Source organism: Hippocampus guttulatus, chromosome 23, assembly GCF_054856545.1.
Source record: "Hippocampus guttulatus isolate MCC_2025c chromosome 23, RoL_Hgut_1.0, whole genome shotgun sequence".
Lineage (NCBI taxonomy): Eukaryota > Metazoa > Chordata > Actinopteri > Syngnathiformes > Syngnathidae > Hippocampus > Hippocampus guttulatus.
The window spans coordinates 5224741-5240334 of NC_141283.1; the positions used below are offsets into that span (position 1 = coordinate 5224741).

Here is a 15594-nt window from a genome sequence, read left to right on the forward strand (position 1 = left end):
AAACACTCAACTAACACTCCAATCAGTACTGTACTTGTTAAACCCCCGGAAGCAGGAAGTACTTTTACCACAAATGAATAGGGAAAATATATATATATTTTTTTTCCACTGTGAAAAAAAATATTGATCATCAATAAAGAGGTATTACAATTTTCCAAAATTAGTCAAGACAAAAATGTATATCTGCGCCACGCCACCGACTTGAGAATCAACACATTAATATCAGAGGCTGTTATTTGTAGGATACAGCATGTTCAGTATATTCTGCACCGAGAATGACGAAATAGAGTTGAGAATCTAATCAGTGCACCATCTAGCGTAGCTCGTTGTCCAACAAACAAGATGTCACTGTTCATTTCAAATAATACACATCTGCAAAATAATTACATTAATCCCCGACTCCTTTTATAACATTTCAGACAAATCCTAAATGCTTTCTTGACACTCGGCTGAGGTATGAAGGAACAATCAAAAGGCACTACTGGTCAGATGAACCAAAAATTACCATCATGAATAAGGACAGTGTTAAACTTCAGCTTTACACTGCCAAAACAATTCACATTAAGGCATTTTTCACTTTTGTTTGTATCGCAAATGCAGTTTGGGATCCGTTGGGACAAAGTTCCAAAAGGACACTTTTCTGCCGCTTCAAGAGCAAACACGGGGGGGGGGGGGGGGGGGGGGTCAATAAATCAAGCCGTCACTGTTGACTTTGCAGTATTCAGTAACTTGCATTATGTGCGTCAGTTTAACATTTTCATCCCTTCCATGTTTTAACTGCACTTGAAATTGTACCGATGAAAGCACAACTATAAACAAAGCGAGTGAATTTCACAGATGCAGTGCGAGACATGACACACTTGTGTCAAACATGCTGTCAATCATGGAAAAAAAATGCTCAAAAGGTTTGGAATAGGTAAAGCATCCCTCCATTTTATACCGCTTATCCTAATAAGGATTACCGGGGTAAGTGGTAGAGCTAACTTTGGACAAAAGGCGGGTTTCACCCTGGTCTAGATGCTCGCCTTTCACAGACCAATAGCACGATAGACTAACATTATTAACAAAGAATATTCACATTATGAACAGTCTTTGGCAATGACACATCTTTGCAAAAGTATGCCCAACACGCTTGGACTTGATTTGCTTGTCAAGACCCGTCAAGCGTTAAAAACACACAGTAACGACTCTTGAACCCTCACTAGCAAATGTGTAAGTTGGAAAAATGTGCAGAATGGACCTTTTTTTTTTTTTTTTTTTTTTTAAATACATGTCACAGTAAGGGCAGACTTTAAAGTCGTTTGGCATAGTTATTGCATAGAATATGGTCTCGGACATCTCCCCATCCTCCATTCTTCATGTGGTCCTTGTGCTGAGCTGCTTCGGAAGACGTAAGGACAAGAGAAGGAGGGAAAAGGGCACCTTGAGCCATCTTCAGCGTCTCCTCAACCTTTTGCGAGGCCCATTCTGGCTTGCAGTTCTGCTTCTGGTGCAGCCCACAATCTCCGGTGTGAAGAACCCGAGAGCCCTGCGCCACCAGCACTTTGATAGGCTTTGCGATGCAGGTAGCCGAAAGGTGCTGCAGCGTCCAGTCCCAGTTGTAATCGTCGTAGGTGCAGAATTGGTCGCTACAGCCCATCAGCTTGTAGTACATCTCTCTGGAGACGGCCATGCCGATGTTGTGTTTCGTGGACAACCACCCTGTGGTCAATACCTTGTTCGACAGCGTGGGGAAGCCGGTGAAGTCATTATGGTTTCCCAAAGCCAGCAAATCACAATCCCGGCAACTACTCTTCCCGAACTCAAGCATTAACTTATAGAAGTGGAAAAAGTCTGGTAAAATGTAGTTGTCCTCTTCCAGAAATATGACCGGTCCGCTGTAGCCCTGCATCGCTCGCACTCGCTCCCACACAAAATGCAACTTCCACCACCAGTGATGTTTGGTTTGAGTGACGGAGGCTTGTCTGTAGTGGCCGTAAGAGTCTGGGTGCTCCGCATTGAGGCATCCCGTTTTGATGGCATCGTCTTTGGATAAGTTCCATGGGCAGTCCCGTGGATCCTGCCCAGGAAATTCAGCGGGATACAGCTGAGCGCTGAACGGGAAATAAATTTGCAGGACCTTGCAGAATGCGATCCCTTTCACAATGGCGTTGATTTCCGCTGAAAAATAGTCATGGCTGAAGATGAGGAGGAAGCGGCGGACCTCTGCGGCTTTCTCCAGGGAGTTGATGAGAAGCTGCAGGTATTCCGGTCGGTTGTGGACCTGGACGACCAGCACCAGTTGGGGCTCCCCTGGAAACCGCTCGGCGTTTAAAATATGTTGTTTGTGATTTGCGCTGTAGACGGATTGCGTCAGGTCTGACAGTGACCCGGAAAAGTCGAACTTAATGGTGTTACTTGAGCGTGTGCCTCGACGAGCTGGATTATTCGAGCCACTGGCGTCGTTCTCTGAAATTGACAGCACACGCGTGGAAACCAAAAGGGTCCCAACGAAAAAGGAAACGACCAAAAGCACCAGCACATTCTTTTTAGCCAGTCGCAACCTCATTTTGGAAAGCTCAGTAAAACAAGGTTTGATCACCGGCGGCACACATTATCTAGAAAGTTGCAATTTGGCGTCACGTGTGTTGAACATTCAACTAACTTTTCACACCGTGCCAGCGGCCACACGCGTTGCTGCTTTCTTTGAACGCCTGTGAGAAGAAAGGAGCCGAATTAAGGCTTCACACGAGTACAAATGTCGTCGTGTGAAAAGTTAGCTTGTCCCAGACTTACCCCGGCTGCAATGTAGCTTGACAGCGAGCACTGCTCGGAACGGGAAGTCTGACGGATGTGTTGCATCTTCTCTAACTCCACACCTCATTGAATGCTGACGTGTACAAAGTGACAAGGCGTACGGGAGTTGACGCCCCTAAGACAAGCTCCGCCCCTAAGACAAGCTCCGCCCCTGCCTTGCAGGCCACAGGAAGGGGAGGACCTCTCTCCGAGCTCCAAAATGAGTCATTTTGGTGCTGGTTACCTTTTTTTAAAGCATCTGCGGCATTCATCTGCCGAAAAAATGTGATTGTGTCTGACAATAAATACTTTAAACATCCATGAGGAGGATTGGGAAAATCACCCAAGGGTTACTTGAGCGTTGACTGTTGTGTTCGTGTAAGGAAAGAAAAAAAAAACACGCTTTGAAACAACATGGCGTCACATGAGCCTAAAAAATAATGTTACCTGCCGCTTGGTGGTAGCAGTGCGCAATTGTGCAAAGCCACCACCATCGTTCAGTTAATGTCTTGAAATATTTCCCTTCATTTTTCACTGTACCACTGAGAAATCTTCGGGCAATTCATGCGGGAAGGCTATTTTTTTGTACAATATTACGCGGGGGGCGGGGGGGGGGCTACATATAAGTTCATAATATATTTATCTAAAAACATTGGACTCGACACAAGCAAAAATTGTTGCGATTGCTCTGTTTCAAAGCATGCCGAATTGAAAAAAAATGTCACCTTTGAAATTTTTCGCAATTTTTTTTCCCCCAGCCAGCAAGACCCCAAAAGTAGAAATTCTTGACAAAGAAACGCATTGGTAATAGGGTGGTACAGTGGGCGACATCCGCCTCACAGTGCAAGGGTGCAGGGTTCGATTCCAGCTGGGGCCTTCCGTTGGGTTTTCTCACCGTGGTGGGTTTTTTCCAGGTACTCCGGTTTCCTTCCACATTTCAGAAACATGCATGGCAAGTTAATGGAACACGACTTCCTCTAGATTTGGGTTGTCCAGAGGGTTATGGCCGGGTTGCGCCGCCTCTCCGTACCTCTTCCGGATCGTGACTCAGCTACTTGCGGACCACATTCAATACATTTCGGTGAAAGGGATCTCCTTTGCTCTCAGAAAGTTGTTTTTCACGTCATTGGCAGATGACACTATAATTGTGAAAAATCTTGCACTGGATTCCAACTAGTCAAAACAAGGCGGTGGTTCGATTTGCGGACAATTTTACTCGTCGTTTTCAAGTTGTTTAAAAGGGCAACTAAGGCTCTCAAAAGCAGAATTGTATGCAAAGGCTCTTCCCAAATGAACCCCGCGTGGACCTCAAACACGTGACATGAGATAAGTAAACAAATTAACATTGCTGAGGCGCATAAGGTGGTCATCGTGCTGCCGGTAAAAACATGACGCGAAGGACTCAAGCTCAGTTTTCTTCCTGTGTGGTGCACCCGCACTGCCGTCAATCATCACCCACATGAACACGGAGTCATCGGAAACTCGTTGAAGTAAGCCAACGGTGTGTGTCATTGTCCCGGAAGATTTCAGCATCGTGACTGGCCTTCCTGGAACGGTTACTACCTTGACTCGGAGCTCCAGTTTCTGTCGCGGAAAGCGATGTTATATTTTTCGGGGGAAAAAGTCTTAAGCCGAAGGAACTGGTCGTCATCCCAAACATCCATGTCAAAATGTTTGCCTAATCTCGAAAATCGATGTCTTCTGATCCTGTTGTTGATGTCCTCTGATCAACAACAGCTGGGTGTCATTCAACTATGAGCTAAGCCCCGGGGGCCATTTGCGGCCTGCCCAGGACATGAGCAAAAAAAAAAAAAAAAGAAAATCTCTCTCTCTCTCTCTCTCTCTCTCTCTCTCTCTCTCTCTCTCTCTCTCTCTCTCTCTCTCTCTCTCTCTCTCCCTCCCTCCCTCCCTCCCTCCCTCCCTCCCTCCCTCCCTCCCTCCCTCCCTCCCTCCCCCCCCCCTCCCTCCCCCCCCCCCCATATACACAAAAAATGATATTTGACATGTGCCGCATGGTTGTTCTTTTTTGGTTCCGAATGTGGAGGTGGGCTTTGGCTGCTGTTAAGTGCAGAGCTGGATCTATTCCGTGAGATAGGGGGGCCGTTGGCCGCCCCAAAAAAACTTCACCTTTAACAGAAAGCTGACGAATCAGACAATATAAACAATACAGAATTGCTTTCTTGGATGATTTTAGCATGCTTCAAAACGTTTTAGAAATTTAAAGTGGCCCTTTTATCCTTCCATTTTTATGCATGTGGCTCTCAAAAAAATAAATAAATAAATAAACAGTTCGGGCACCCGTGAGCAAAGTTAACATCATCGTGTGCTGCTGCGTTGCCATCAACATTTCTCAATGCCTTCATTTTCTTGGGAAATTCCTAATACTTCCCAGAGATGGCGGTTACCGCGTCAGCGTACTTTGTGCATTCCTTTCTCTGTTCCTCTGTGTAAACATCCAACTTTCATCTCTGTTCTTCTTGCTCTTTCTGTAGTTAGGTGCATTTGTTAAAGAGGCTCTTTCCTGTCGGGTCTTCCAAGTCTTTTTGGCTGTGTCCCCCGTGAGAATGTGGACCGTTATGACAACGCTGAAATCTAGAGATAACATTTTCCAAAAACAAGGTGCTTATTTTTTCTCATCTAAACCCCCCGGAGAGAGTTGCAAGCTGTTGACGGCGCATCGCGCCTGTGAAGTGAATACGTGATCTTAGTGTGAAGAAGCAAAAGGGATCCAGATTTGATGCGCAGCTCAAACTTGCACAGCCACTTGCGGACTTTTGTCAGGGTGTTGACATTCACGTGGTGAGAACTAAGTAAGAACAGATGAGTGGACGCCGGCCATGCGCAAATATGACACCTCACGTTGTCAATTCCCGTTGGGGAAACGAGGGCCTGTAAACTTGTGCTGAAGAGTTTGCGCTATGATATGATAACTGTTTGTGTCTTTTGGTCGTAACGTTAGTAACCCCTCACTGGTGTGCACTGACGAGTATGCAAAAGTAGAAAGCAACACAACTGATTATTAACTCATTCAGTACCGGCCAATTCTAGACCAAGTCTGAAAAGACGTTTAAAAACGTCATTGGGAGTGAATGAGTTAAATGAAGTTCATTTAATTTCGTTTCCTCAATTTGAACACGTGATTCTGAGATCTTCTTTTGAACTCACATTTAACATACAAATAAACATGTGGCCTTCAAAATTAAGGAATTATACATTAAAAATTGTATTCTGGTATTGCTCAACTGGAGTCCGTTTGGGTGCTTTTATTTTCCGACCCCCGTGCAGAGACCGCTGGGCAACTCGGACGGTCTCGCTGGCTCTCCTCGGCCACGTCAAGAGCGAGAGTGGCAGAAAACAAACATCAGCAAAATATACAATTTTTTAAAAAAAACATACCTGTGAGCGGAAAATGAGGTACGAGGCCGATGTGCAACTCGGACGGACTCGCTGGCTCTCCTGGAGATCACAAACAACATTTTCTTAAATAAGACAATTGTTTTGCACCCTTTTTTTTTTCCTTTTACCCATGCTTGTCTGTGTTGAAAAGACTGCGCGGTTTAAATCATTTTTAGACATAGCCAAAAAATGTTTTGTGCAGGTCTTTGCAGAATTTCCAAAGGGCAAATCTGCGCAGGAGGTGAAATATTTCCCCCTCTTACAAATCCCCATGTCCTTTGATAAAAGATGTGGCCCGTTGATTGCGAGCCACTTATCACGCATCTCTATGACGTAACAAAATCACCATGCCGAGCTTGCAGTGGAAATTGTCTTCAAGGATCCCTTAATTTTTGAAGGTGGATTTGCTTAACTTCAGATCACGTGGCCTCATTTTATTCACTGCCAGAGAGGCATTCGTGTGCAGGAGACACTTTCAAATTCAGCTGAGCAGAGGAAGCTTGCGATAAACAAAGTGTTAGGGAGTCACTGCGAACCGGGTGCGCGCAAACATGAGAGAAGGACTTCCCGGCGAAATCAAATCAAACTTCCGGGTTTGTGGCGTTTGTCTGATCCCAAGATTTTGTAACAGAAGCTGGCCTCTGGTTTCTCACCACCGGGACACTCACGCCGCCATTAATGGACCGACAGCCGGCAGGCAGGAGTCGTTGAACTGTGTTCGGGTTCTCTTCAGCCGCAGAGGAAAGGAATGTTTGAAACAAATGATTGATGACGGCGGTGGAGGATAGTCCAGGGAGAACGGTAGGGGGGCGGGGGGGGGGGGGGGGGGGGGAATTTGTAGCAGAAACAGTGAGGACCAACACTTGCGGAAATATGTGCGCCAAAAAGAGTTGTTGTTGTTTTGTTTGTAGTCACCGTTACCATGGTGTTGAAGAACACATGACGCACGCCGTCTTGAGGAAAAACTGGTCTTCATTTGAGTTCTGGTTTTTAAGCTCCGACTGCCATTCCATAATTGGAACATGGCAGCATGAAAACATCGAACAGTCAGAAGATAATCATGCTTTGGAGCGGAACCTCAAACGTGCGCCTCATTTTTGGCTCAAACGTGAGGGTGAACTGCTGAATGCTCATGTCGGCTGCGCGGGAAATTTGCACGTGGCAATGATGCTAACGGCGTAGTTATTTTCTCTTGCTCTACAGTCGTTTACCCGTTGAATAAAAATGTTTGAATTCAGGACCTCCGTGGCCGTATCGAATCTAACGACGGAATGAATTGTGGCTTCCGTCGTTGGTAACAAGCTCGAGATGCGCGTATTTGCGCGCGCGTCGAACCGCGTTTTGCTTTAATGCAACCTTTTAAAAACGCACGTCAGAGTGAACTCAACTCGGGCAGGATCTCAAGTTATGCGGCCTCCCTCTCGGCTCCAATTATGCCGCCGCCGCGAACGATGCCGCGCAGTCACGGCCAGAAATGTCAACCGTGTGTGCTTTGTTATTTCACAAGGCCGCATTATCGGATGGGATTTTACAATGTCCTATTTTAGACAATACGCTATCATATTTTCAGGGTACGATGCTGCCAAGCTAAATTTGTTGAGACCGGTTGAACAACGGGTTAGAATAGAACCTAATAAGAAACTTCAAAATAATAATAACCAGGACCTCCACCAGAAATGAGATCGGTTGAAGACAAACTTGACGTTCGTGTATTCAATTAATGAACGCTGCAGAAGGCATCTTGACATCTTACGTGGGTTTCAATTGCACCTGGTGGTCAGCAGACGGAAGGAAATTAAAAATCGGCGCTTCGGGGCAACGTGTATTTGTCAGCGCGGTGTTCTTTTGAATAGCAGTGCCCGCCTTTCTTCGTATGACCTCATTGCCCGTGCAGTTGGGATTTGCGGACAAAGGTGCATATCCCTTTCAAATCATCAGCTAATAAAGACAAATAAATACCTCAATCGAGTCTGGCGCTATTTAATGCGGCGCAGCGAGGAAATGGCAGTTTTCCCAAGACGGCCCATTTGTTGACGACAGGCGGTAAAAAACAAAAAAAAAAGGAGCGCCGCTTTTTGTTTCAAAGTTGGCACGAGAAAACTGATAAAAGGTCAAGGCTTCTTGGAGGGGGTAACGAGTGACACAGCGGTGAGCCAATCCTTGATCGCTTTCCACACAACCGAGTGGCAGGAAGCGTACTGTTGGTTTTGAGAGACCCTTTGGGCCCCAAATTGATTTTATTTCCACAGGGCTCCAAATCCCGACTTACATAGCTCAACTTCAATTTGTATTTTTAGCGAGGAGGGGAGGATTGGATGGGGAATCCATTTGTCTTCCCAGCCAATAGTAAAATCCTTTTTATTTATTTTTTTTTTTCCTTCGACTCGCTGACTGAGTTCAATATTTTTGCATTCTCATGCTCTGCAGCTGTTGGCGTGAACTAGCGGTGTCCAAACTTTTTTTTTTTTTTTTTTTTTGAAAGCCACATGCATAAAAACGGAAGGATGAAAGGGCCCCCGGGCCGTAGTTTGGACACCCCGGTGCGAATGTATTGCCACGCAAATATTGCGCACGCAATGAATAATTAAAAACAGCGCAGGCATAATGGAAGAAATAAACAAAAAAAACGTAAAAGGAACGCGAATGTTGACGTAATGGACTTGCAGTCATCATGAGCGCGTTATTTGTCTGCCCGATGGCCTTACGGAGTAACGTGAGGGATTTATTTCCAGTGTTTCGCTTTGTAGAAAACAGTCGTGCGATCGTACAGGTCCTTGCTGACCCCGGTGTTCAAGTGCGCGGAACAAAAGTTGCGTAAAGAGCCAGCGAGTGTGTGTGTGTGTGTGTGTGTGTGTGTGTGTGTGTGTGTGTGTGTGTGTGTGTGTGTGTGTGTGCGCGCATGAGAATCAAGGCAGGTTTCCATGGCTGCAGTTTATGGAAAAAGCAAAACCCGGAAACCTGAAACAATCAAGACGATGGATTTGAGGCGGCTATTTACAAGCATCTTACCAAAGGTCCGAGGGGTTTATTTGTGGGGTCACTGGAAGTTGTAATATTCCTGTCAGCATGCCAAGACATTCTCCTCCAGGGATGAACTTTGTTTACCGCAGAAGCAGGAAGGACAGAAAGGGGTAGTTCCCGTCCACGGCTCCATCTGTCAGTCAGCCGCGGACCTGTGCGCGGGACGGGAAAGTCAAAAAGGAAAATATTCCCGTTCCTGGGATTTGCGAGGCGCGCAAAGGAAGCTGCTTTTGTGGTCCGGCTGACACAATGAAACGGGTGGATTTGCACCGACCGAGCTGGACAAGACCACTCTGAGCCGCTTCATTGACCAACTGGGGCAAGGGGGGGCGGGGGGGGGGGGGGCGACCCACCTCTCCGAAGGCGTCTCACTGCAGCGTTTCCATCTTCAGCGTCGCACGCTGGCACAAGCGGTCGCTCCTCTTGTCGTATGACCGATCCTCAGAGCTGCTTCCTAATGGGCCGCCTTGCTCCGCGTTACAATCGCCGATTCCGGGCCTCAGTCACCTTTGTGATGTTTCCTAAAACAGTGTCTCAAAAGTTCATTATTATTGGTTTTTTTTGTTTTTTTTTGAACGCCACACAGACGGTGTTCATTACCTGCTTACTTTGCCGCTTTCTGACACAAAACACAATTGCAGGAAACGGAGCGAATGTTGGCATGTGCCAAGGAATGGAGATTGTATTCTTTTTGTCTGCGCGCCGCTTCACCCTTTACCAACGGTGAATAGGAACGCAGCATAAACGGTCCGGTCCCGCTCTTGTTTCCTATCCTAAGGGGCTTGAAGAGAGACGAGTTGGAGGAAAACATCACCCCCCCCCCCCCCTTGACTCGCAGAGCCAAAACACACAGTCTGAATAAGCTGCTTTTATGGGAGACATGCACGCTTCAATCCGGCAGATTCCTGCAATTAGTCGAGGCATGAAGAGAGCATCTGTAAAATTCCAGCAGAGGATATTCAGGGTTGGCTTCGGCGGTTTCGAAAATCCCACGGCAGCTAAACGTTAACCGGGACCGCCAAAATTCTGGGATTCGTCCACGAGGTGTTACGGCTTTGCAACTCTGGACAGGTTTGATCCGTTTTCTCCTCAATCTGTGCTGAGCCCCGGCATACTTGGCAGGAGGATATTTGCTTTCACCGTCTGGGACTCTCAGATAAATATTCACAGTGTAAATCATGTCCTGTTCTGTTTTGTTTTGAGGCGCAGGGGCGAGAAAGGTAGCTACGGGTAACAGTATGCGGCGCTCAATGGCAGGAAGTGGCCCTTTACGACTGCCGAGTGGTATCACGAGGCGTCAGGTTAAACAAGCACAACATCCCAATCCTCTCATTTTGGGACAAAATAACGATTTTCCTTACCGCCGGGCCAAATTAAAGGTCGTCGGACGTCTTTGTCGTCAATCTATTTGGACATTTCGATTGGCGCACTCGGTTGTGGTGGCCGGACCAGTTACGGTGTGACCGGGTAGTCCGTCACATGTAAGGTGCATACAAACTGCGTGTCATGCCTATTTGTACATGTTTCTCGAGGTCTCTGTATATGTGTGTGGGGGGTGGGAGGGGGGGGGGGGGGTTACGTGCACCCTTTGATCCTCAGTCAGAACAGGGACAACGCCTTCCGTTTCCTCTCTTGTAACATGTCAAACGCACGTTGCAATCCATGACTGCGCCTCCACGCTTTGGGAGTGACCACAGAGTCGATGACGGCGGTTGAAGGTTAAGGCAACATTGCGTTCATGCCACGTGCGTCAGATAGGCCCACTTTTGTTTTTGTTGGATCGCGTCTGGTAGAAGTAACCCGAACCCTGCAACCTCAGAATTTTCAAATAATAAGGACATGACTGAAAGTGTTCAATTTGAAGATATTCTATGTCTGATGAACATGATTCGCATTTTTTTTTTTTTGAAACACACGATCAGAGGTGCAAGGCGGTCTCCAATTGGCCATGTCACATGCACGACCGATGACATCATCCGCAAGGGGAGATCTTGCAGTTTACCTGCCAATCTCATGCATGGACCCAAATGAGTCCATTTCCGTTTCCGCAACGTGGAGCAAGTTCTACCGATTTTGATAGCAATGTAAATTCAGATTAGCATTAGCTAAGCGCGTAATCAGTGCTCGCCTGACATAACGAGTTGCCATGATAGTGGTCATTCCTCAGAACAGTGTTTCGTTCTCTTTTAACGTGTAACTTAATACCTTATTGGAACCATCTTTCCTTTTTGCTTTTTTGAACCTGCACAGAGCTCAGACGAGCCAACGGTCCGTTCACATCGTTGCCACGGAAACAGCTCACACCAAACTTAACCGAAAGGGCACATGAATCACTGCAAAAGAAAGTTAAAGTGACCGTTTTTGGTGTGGGCGAAACAATCTACAGACACGCCTGGAACTGGCTTAACTCAGCGCGGGCATCACCCATCGACATCAGTCAAAATATTTACAAAGACCGAGCAACCTGGCTCTGTGTCGCCAGGCTGGGTTCCGACAGAGATTACCCAGAGCCGTCGGGTCACCTAGCAACGCTCTATCTCGCGCTCCCAGTTCAAATGAAAACATTCAAGTGGTTATTTTGCTCGCGCCCATTGAACAAAGAAATCTCTTCCCTCGCATGGCTGGCTCACATCCCCTCCACCCTATTGCATCCCACCACACCCACTTGAATTAGAATCGGAGGCCACTCGGCGAATACGTCCGTGTGTCATACTCGGGCGGAATCGCGCTCACGTTCCAAGCTTGGGTGTTCGACTTCATCGAGAAAATAATTTCCATATGAGAGTCATTATTCAGTGACATTCCAAGCCTCTCAACTGACCGCACGTCACATCAATGAAGAAGGAACAAATGCAAAAGCGGTTGACATAATTCGGTTCTCATCGGATTGTCTCTCTCTAACCTTTTAAGTGGAGGAAGTGAGTCTATTCGGCGTGCGGCACTTCCCCTTCTGGGTCCACTCACGTGAGAAAGATGAGAGATGTCGGGAGACACCTAGGAGGTGAAAACAATGTTGACAAATTTAGACCGACAATGCAAAAAAAATGAGCGCCCACTTCCCTGGCTATTACTGTTACCGAAAGGGATATGAGTGTACAATTTTCCATCATATTCCTGAAGCCGTCTATCCTGCAGGATACCAAAGTTTGGATCCCGAGTCCCACCTAGAGAAATACTTTTGCCGTCCAAGTACCATCACGTCAAATAAAGTCGCATACCAGGCCCGAGTGCTCCTCAAAATCCAGACCGATTCATTTTTCTTCACCAAAATAATGATTCCATTCAAATGTATGGCAGATCAAATTTGAATATTGATTGACGGAATTCCATCTTTCAAAAGGTGATGTAAAAACTAGTGCGACGACACTTTGAGAATTGCTGCTTGGAGGCTTTGGGGGTATTTTGCTTTTACTTAAGTACGGGACTTGAATCAGACTACTTCGTTTCCGTTTTTTTTTTAGCGTGTGAGCACGTGTACAGTGTGTGTGTGTGTGTGTGTGTGCGCGCGCGCGTGTACAGTGTGTTTTGCCACCTCTGGGTAAATAGGAGATGCGACCAGACAAGTCACTGTCCTCTCATGAAACGATCATCACTCATGGTGAAAGTATGCGTGCGGGTGTGTGTGTGTGTGTTAATGAGCCAGTATGTTCGTGATAAGGCTTTGGAGCTGCGGGGGGAAGGGTTGAGCAAGCGGACCCACCAGAACTGAACTTCCTTCCTGTGCTGCTGGAACCGGAGAGCGACGTGCTTTTATAAATGGACGCTGCACAATGAGGGGCTTCCAGTCTCGGGGGGAACTTCGCATGGTCCGACGCGGCCGGCCGTCGTCCTTCACAGCGTCGTCTCCGTAATCTCCTTCACAGCGTCGGGGCACAGCATGATGGCTTTCCTGGCGCGCGCGCTTCTTCTCCTCTGCGGGCTCCAGGGAACGGTTGTGTCTCTGCGCGGACATTGCACAGACACGCGGTGTTTCGCGCTTTTTGTGGGGCAAACAGACTTTCGGGGAGCGCAGAAAAGCTGCCGAGATTCCGATGGAGATTTGTTGTTATTCCTCGACGCGGAAGCGCAGGGACACTTGCTCGCCGGCCTCAGCGGGAGTTTTTGGTTCGGGACTTCTCGGACGGTCGGAGGCGCCCCGAACTGCACTTCGTGCACGGTGTGGATGGGAGGCGACCTGACGATCGAGACGAGGCCGTGCGGCGACGAACTCGCCGGCTACATCTGCCAGTACCCCAACGCGGAGCCCTGCGGCGCCGTCCTTCCCGTCGCGGGAGACGCCGAGGTGACGTACGCGGCGCCGATGAGCTTCGAGGTGAACGCCACTTCCCTTCACTTCCCTCGCGGAACGGTCGCGGAGGAGGCCGAGACGGGCGCCTTCCACCCGCTCGCCAAGTATTTGTGCTTCGAGTCGAGATGGCTGAAAGCTCCGTGGAACTGCGAGGTGATGGAAGGCGGCTGCGAGGAGCGCTGCAACTCCACCACCGGCTCCTGCGAGTGTTCGGAGAGAACCTCCCTCCGCTCCAACCTCATCACCTGCAGCGAGAACCCGTGTGACCGTTGCGCGCACCTGTGCGACGCCGCCACCCAGAAGTGCGCGTGCCGCGCCGGCTACGCGCTGGGCCCGGACGGGAAAAACTGCGCGGACGTGGACGAGTGCGAGCAGGCGGACGTTTGCACATCGGAGGGAAAGGAATGCGTGAACGCGCGCGGGGGCTACGAGTGCAGGTGCAAAGACGGTTTCGAGGAGGAGGAGGGGGAGGGGGCCGAGGGCGCGTGCGTGGACGTGAGCATCTGTGACAAATGTGAGCACATGAAATGCGACAAGTCCGACGGCGCGTACGCATGCGCGTGTCGCGAGGGGTTCAGGGTGTCCCCATTCGACCCCACCAAGTGCGAGATGTCCTGCGATCAGCAGGACTGTCTGGCCAACTGCATCCCGAATCCCGATCTGGAGAAGAAAGACATGCATCAGTGCTTCTGCCCCGACGGTTACGTCCAAGACATCCGGAACAACACCGCCTACTGCACCGACATCGACGAGTGCGAGAATCGGATGCAGTGCGATCACACGTGTGAAAACCTCTTCGGGAGTTTTGAGTGTTCTTGCGACGAGGGCTACGACTTGATCGACGAGTACATGTGCGTGCACCCGGACGAGGAGGGACGGCGCCCGGCGGACGCCACGCCGGCCCCGCCGCGTCCGGCCTCGATGCCGACTTACGTGAAAGCGGGCAGCGTGCTGGGCATCGCCGTGTTCCTCTTGCTTTGCCTGCTGCTGCTCTACTTGCTGGTCAGGAACTTGGCCAAACGTTGCGGCAGTCTCGAGCTCTCCTCTCTCAAAGGGCCCGACGTGGATATCTTCTACCTGCAGCAAGTCACCACGGAGACATACAAGCGGTTATCTTTTGACAAATGGGACTCGCAGAGACTTTAACCGCAACACCGAAGACCGGGCGCGTGCGCGGATAGACGGATAACGGCGGCGCTCGCACCTTGCTTGGTGGGATCCCACTGGGCGAATCCACTCGTACGCCGACACCAGCTTCAGTCATCGACATTTCAAAACCAAACGCTGTATTCGTCATTCTCCGTCATCGATCAACCACAAGAGTGTTTTGATGTGACGACGACGACGATATGATGAAATCGCTCTATGTTGATCGTTTTAACGGAATTACTACTCAGTTGAATACTTCTGCTAATCCCTCACTTTTATTTTTTTAATTGTGTGACCAATTTTAGCAGCGGGTGGGTTTTTAATTATTTTCTTTTTTTTTTTTGCTTGAGCACCTTTCCCCGATACGCACACGCCTGCGACAACGGGAACATGCTACCATAGCAACAGATGACGCAACGGATGTAAACGGCCATTGGCGCTCACGAAACTAAAACACTATTTTGTTGTTCTTTTAAATGGAAAACGGGAGTTCATGTCCAGGAATTTGTTTGCCGTGCGGTTGGCGGAGTTTCCTTTAAATGGTCACGTCTCGGAGTGAGAAAGTCTCTCGATTGTATCTTTTAAACCACGAATAGTTCAAATCGATCAAATATTAAAAGGTACTAAAATCGATCTACACTCGGCACAACGGCAGTCAGTCAAGTTCTCCGCCAAGGCATCCGAACCGGTAAAGAATTTGCCGTCGCCTGTCCAACTCGAAATTTGGAGATCCAATGTGAGCTTTTCATTAGACAACGTTTGGGCTGCATTGAGAAATTCAGGAACTTGTCAAGAAATCTTACGTTCAATCCGCAGCACAATATAAAGGTCATAGAAATGAAACAACTTCCTCTTTAAAAAAAAAAAAAAAAAATCATCTCATGCAACCCAAGTCGAGATCTTTGTCGTCGGCTAAGGCACAGATTTTGAAGAAGCTATTTTTGGAGGTGTGCCCTTGTATGATT

At 48.2% G+C, this 15594-nt stretch overlaps 2 protein-coding genes across 3 annotated transcripts; one reads left to right on the plus strand and one right to left on the minus strand.

Moving 5' to 3' along the window:
• Positions 1–78: 78 nt before the first annotated feature.
• Positions 79–13040, minus strand: LOC147185857 (alpha-1,6-mannosyl-glycoprotein 2-beta-N-acetylglucosaminyltransferase-like). 2 transcript variants are annotated; one of them, XM_086104043.1, is made up of 8 exons: positions 12893–13040; positions 12095–12186; positions 9546–9713; positions 9181–9344; positions 6172–6231; positions 2776–4359; positions 2645–2693; positions 79–2448 (listed from the first exon to the last, which is right to left on the minus strand). In XM_086104043.1, exons 6-8 carry the CDS (start codon positions 2839–2841, stop codon positions 1292–1294), a joined length of 1272 nt encoding a protein of 423 aa, XP_085960169.1. In that variant the 5' UTR covers positions 2842–4359; positions 6172–6231; positions 9181–9344; positions 9546–9713; positions 12095–12186; positions 12893–13040; the 3' UTR covers positions 79–1291. The 2 variants fall into 2 exon arrangements, with proteins under 2 accessions (XP_085960169.1, XP_085960170.1); XM_086104044.1 differs by lacking the exons at positions 12095–12186; positions 12893–13040 and having other exon boundaries at positions 79–2693; positions 9546–9984.
• A 29-nt stretch (positions 13041–13069) lies between these two features.
• On the plus strand, positions 13070–14626 carry LOC147185858 (thrombomodulin-like). Its single transcript, XM_086104042.1, has one exon. It carries the CDS (start codon positions 13070–13072, stop codon positions 14624–14626), a length of 1557 nt encoding a protein of 518 aa, XP_085960168.1.
• Positions 14627–15594: the final 968 nt, after the last annotated feature.

Coding starts and splice junctions, on each gene's coding strand:
- LOC147185857 (XM_086104043.1), bottom strand. CDS start 2,841: ATGCAACACATCCGTCAGACTTCCCGTTCCGAGCAGTGCTCGCTGTCA. Junction 2,694..2,775: donor CAAGCTACATTGCAGCCGGG/GTAAGTCTGGGA, acceptor TTCTTCTCACAG/GCGTTCAAAGAAAGCAGCAA. Junction 2,449..2,644: donor CCGCTGGCACGGTGTGAAAA/GTTAGTTGAATG, acceptor TGTCAATTTCAG/AGAACGACGCCAGTGGCTCG.
- LOC147185858 (XM_086104042.1), top strand. CDS start 13,070: ATGATGGCTTTCCTGGCGCGCGCGCTTCTTCTCCTCTGCGGGCTCCAG.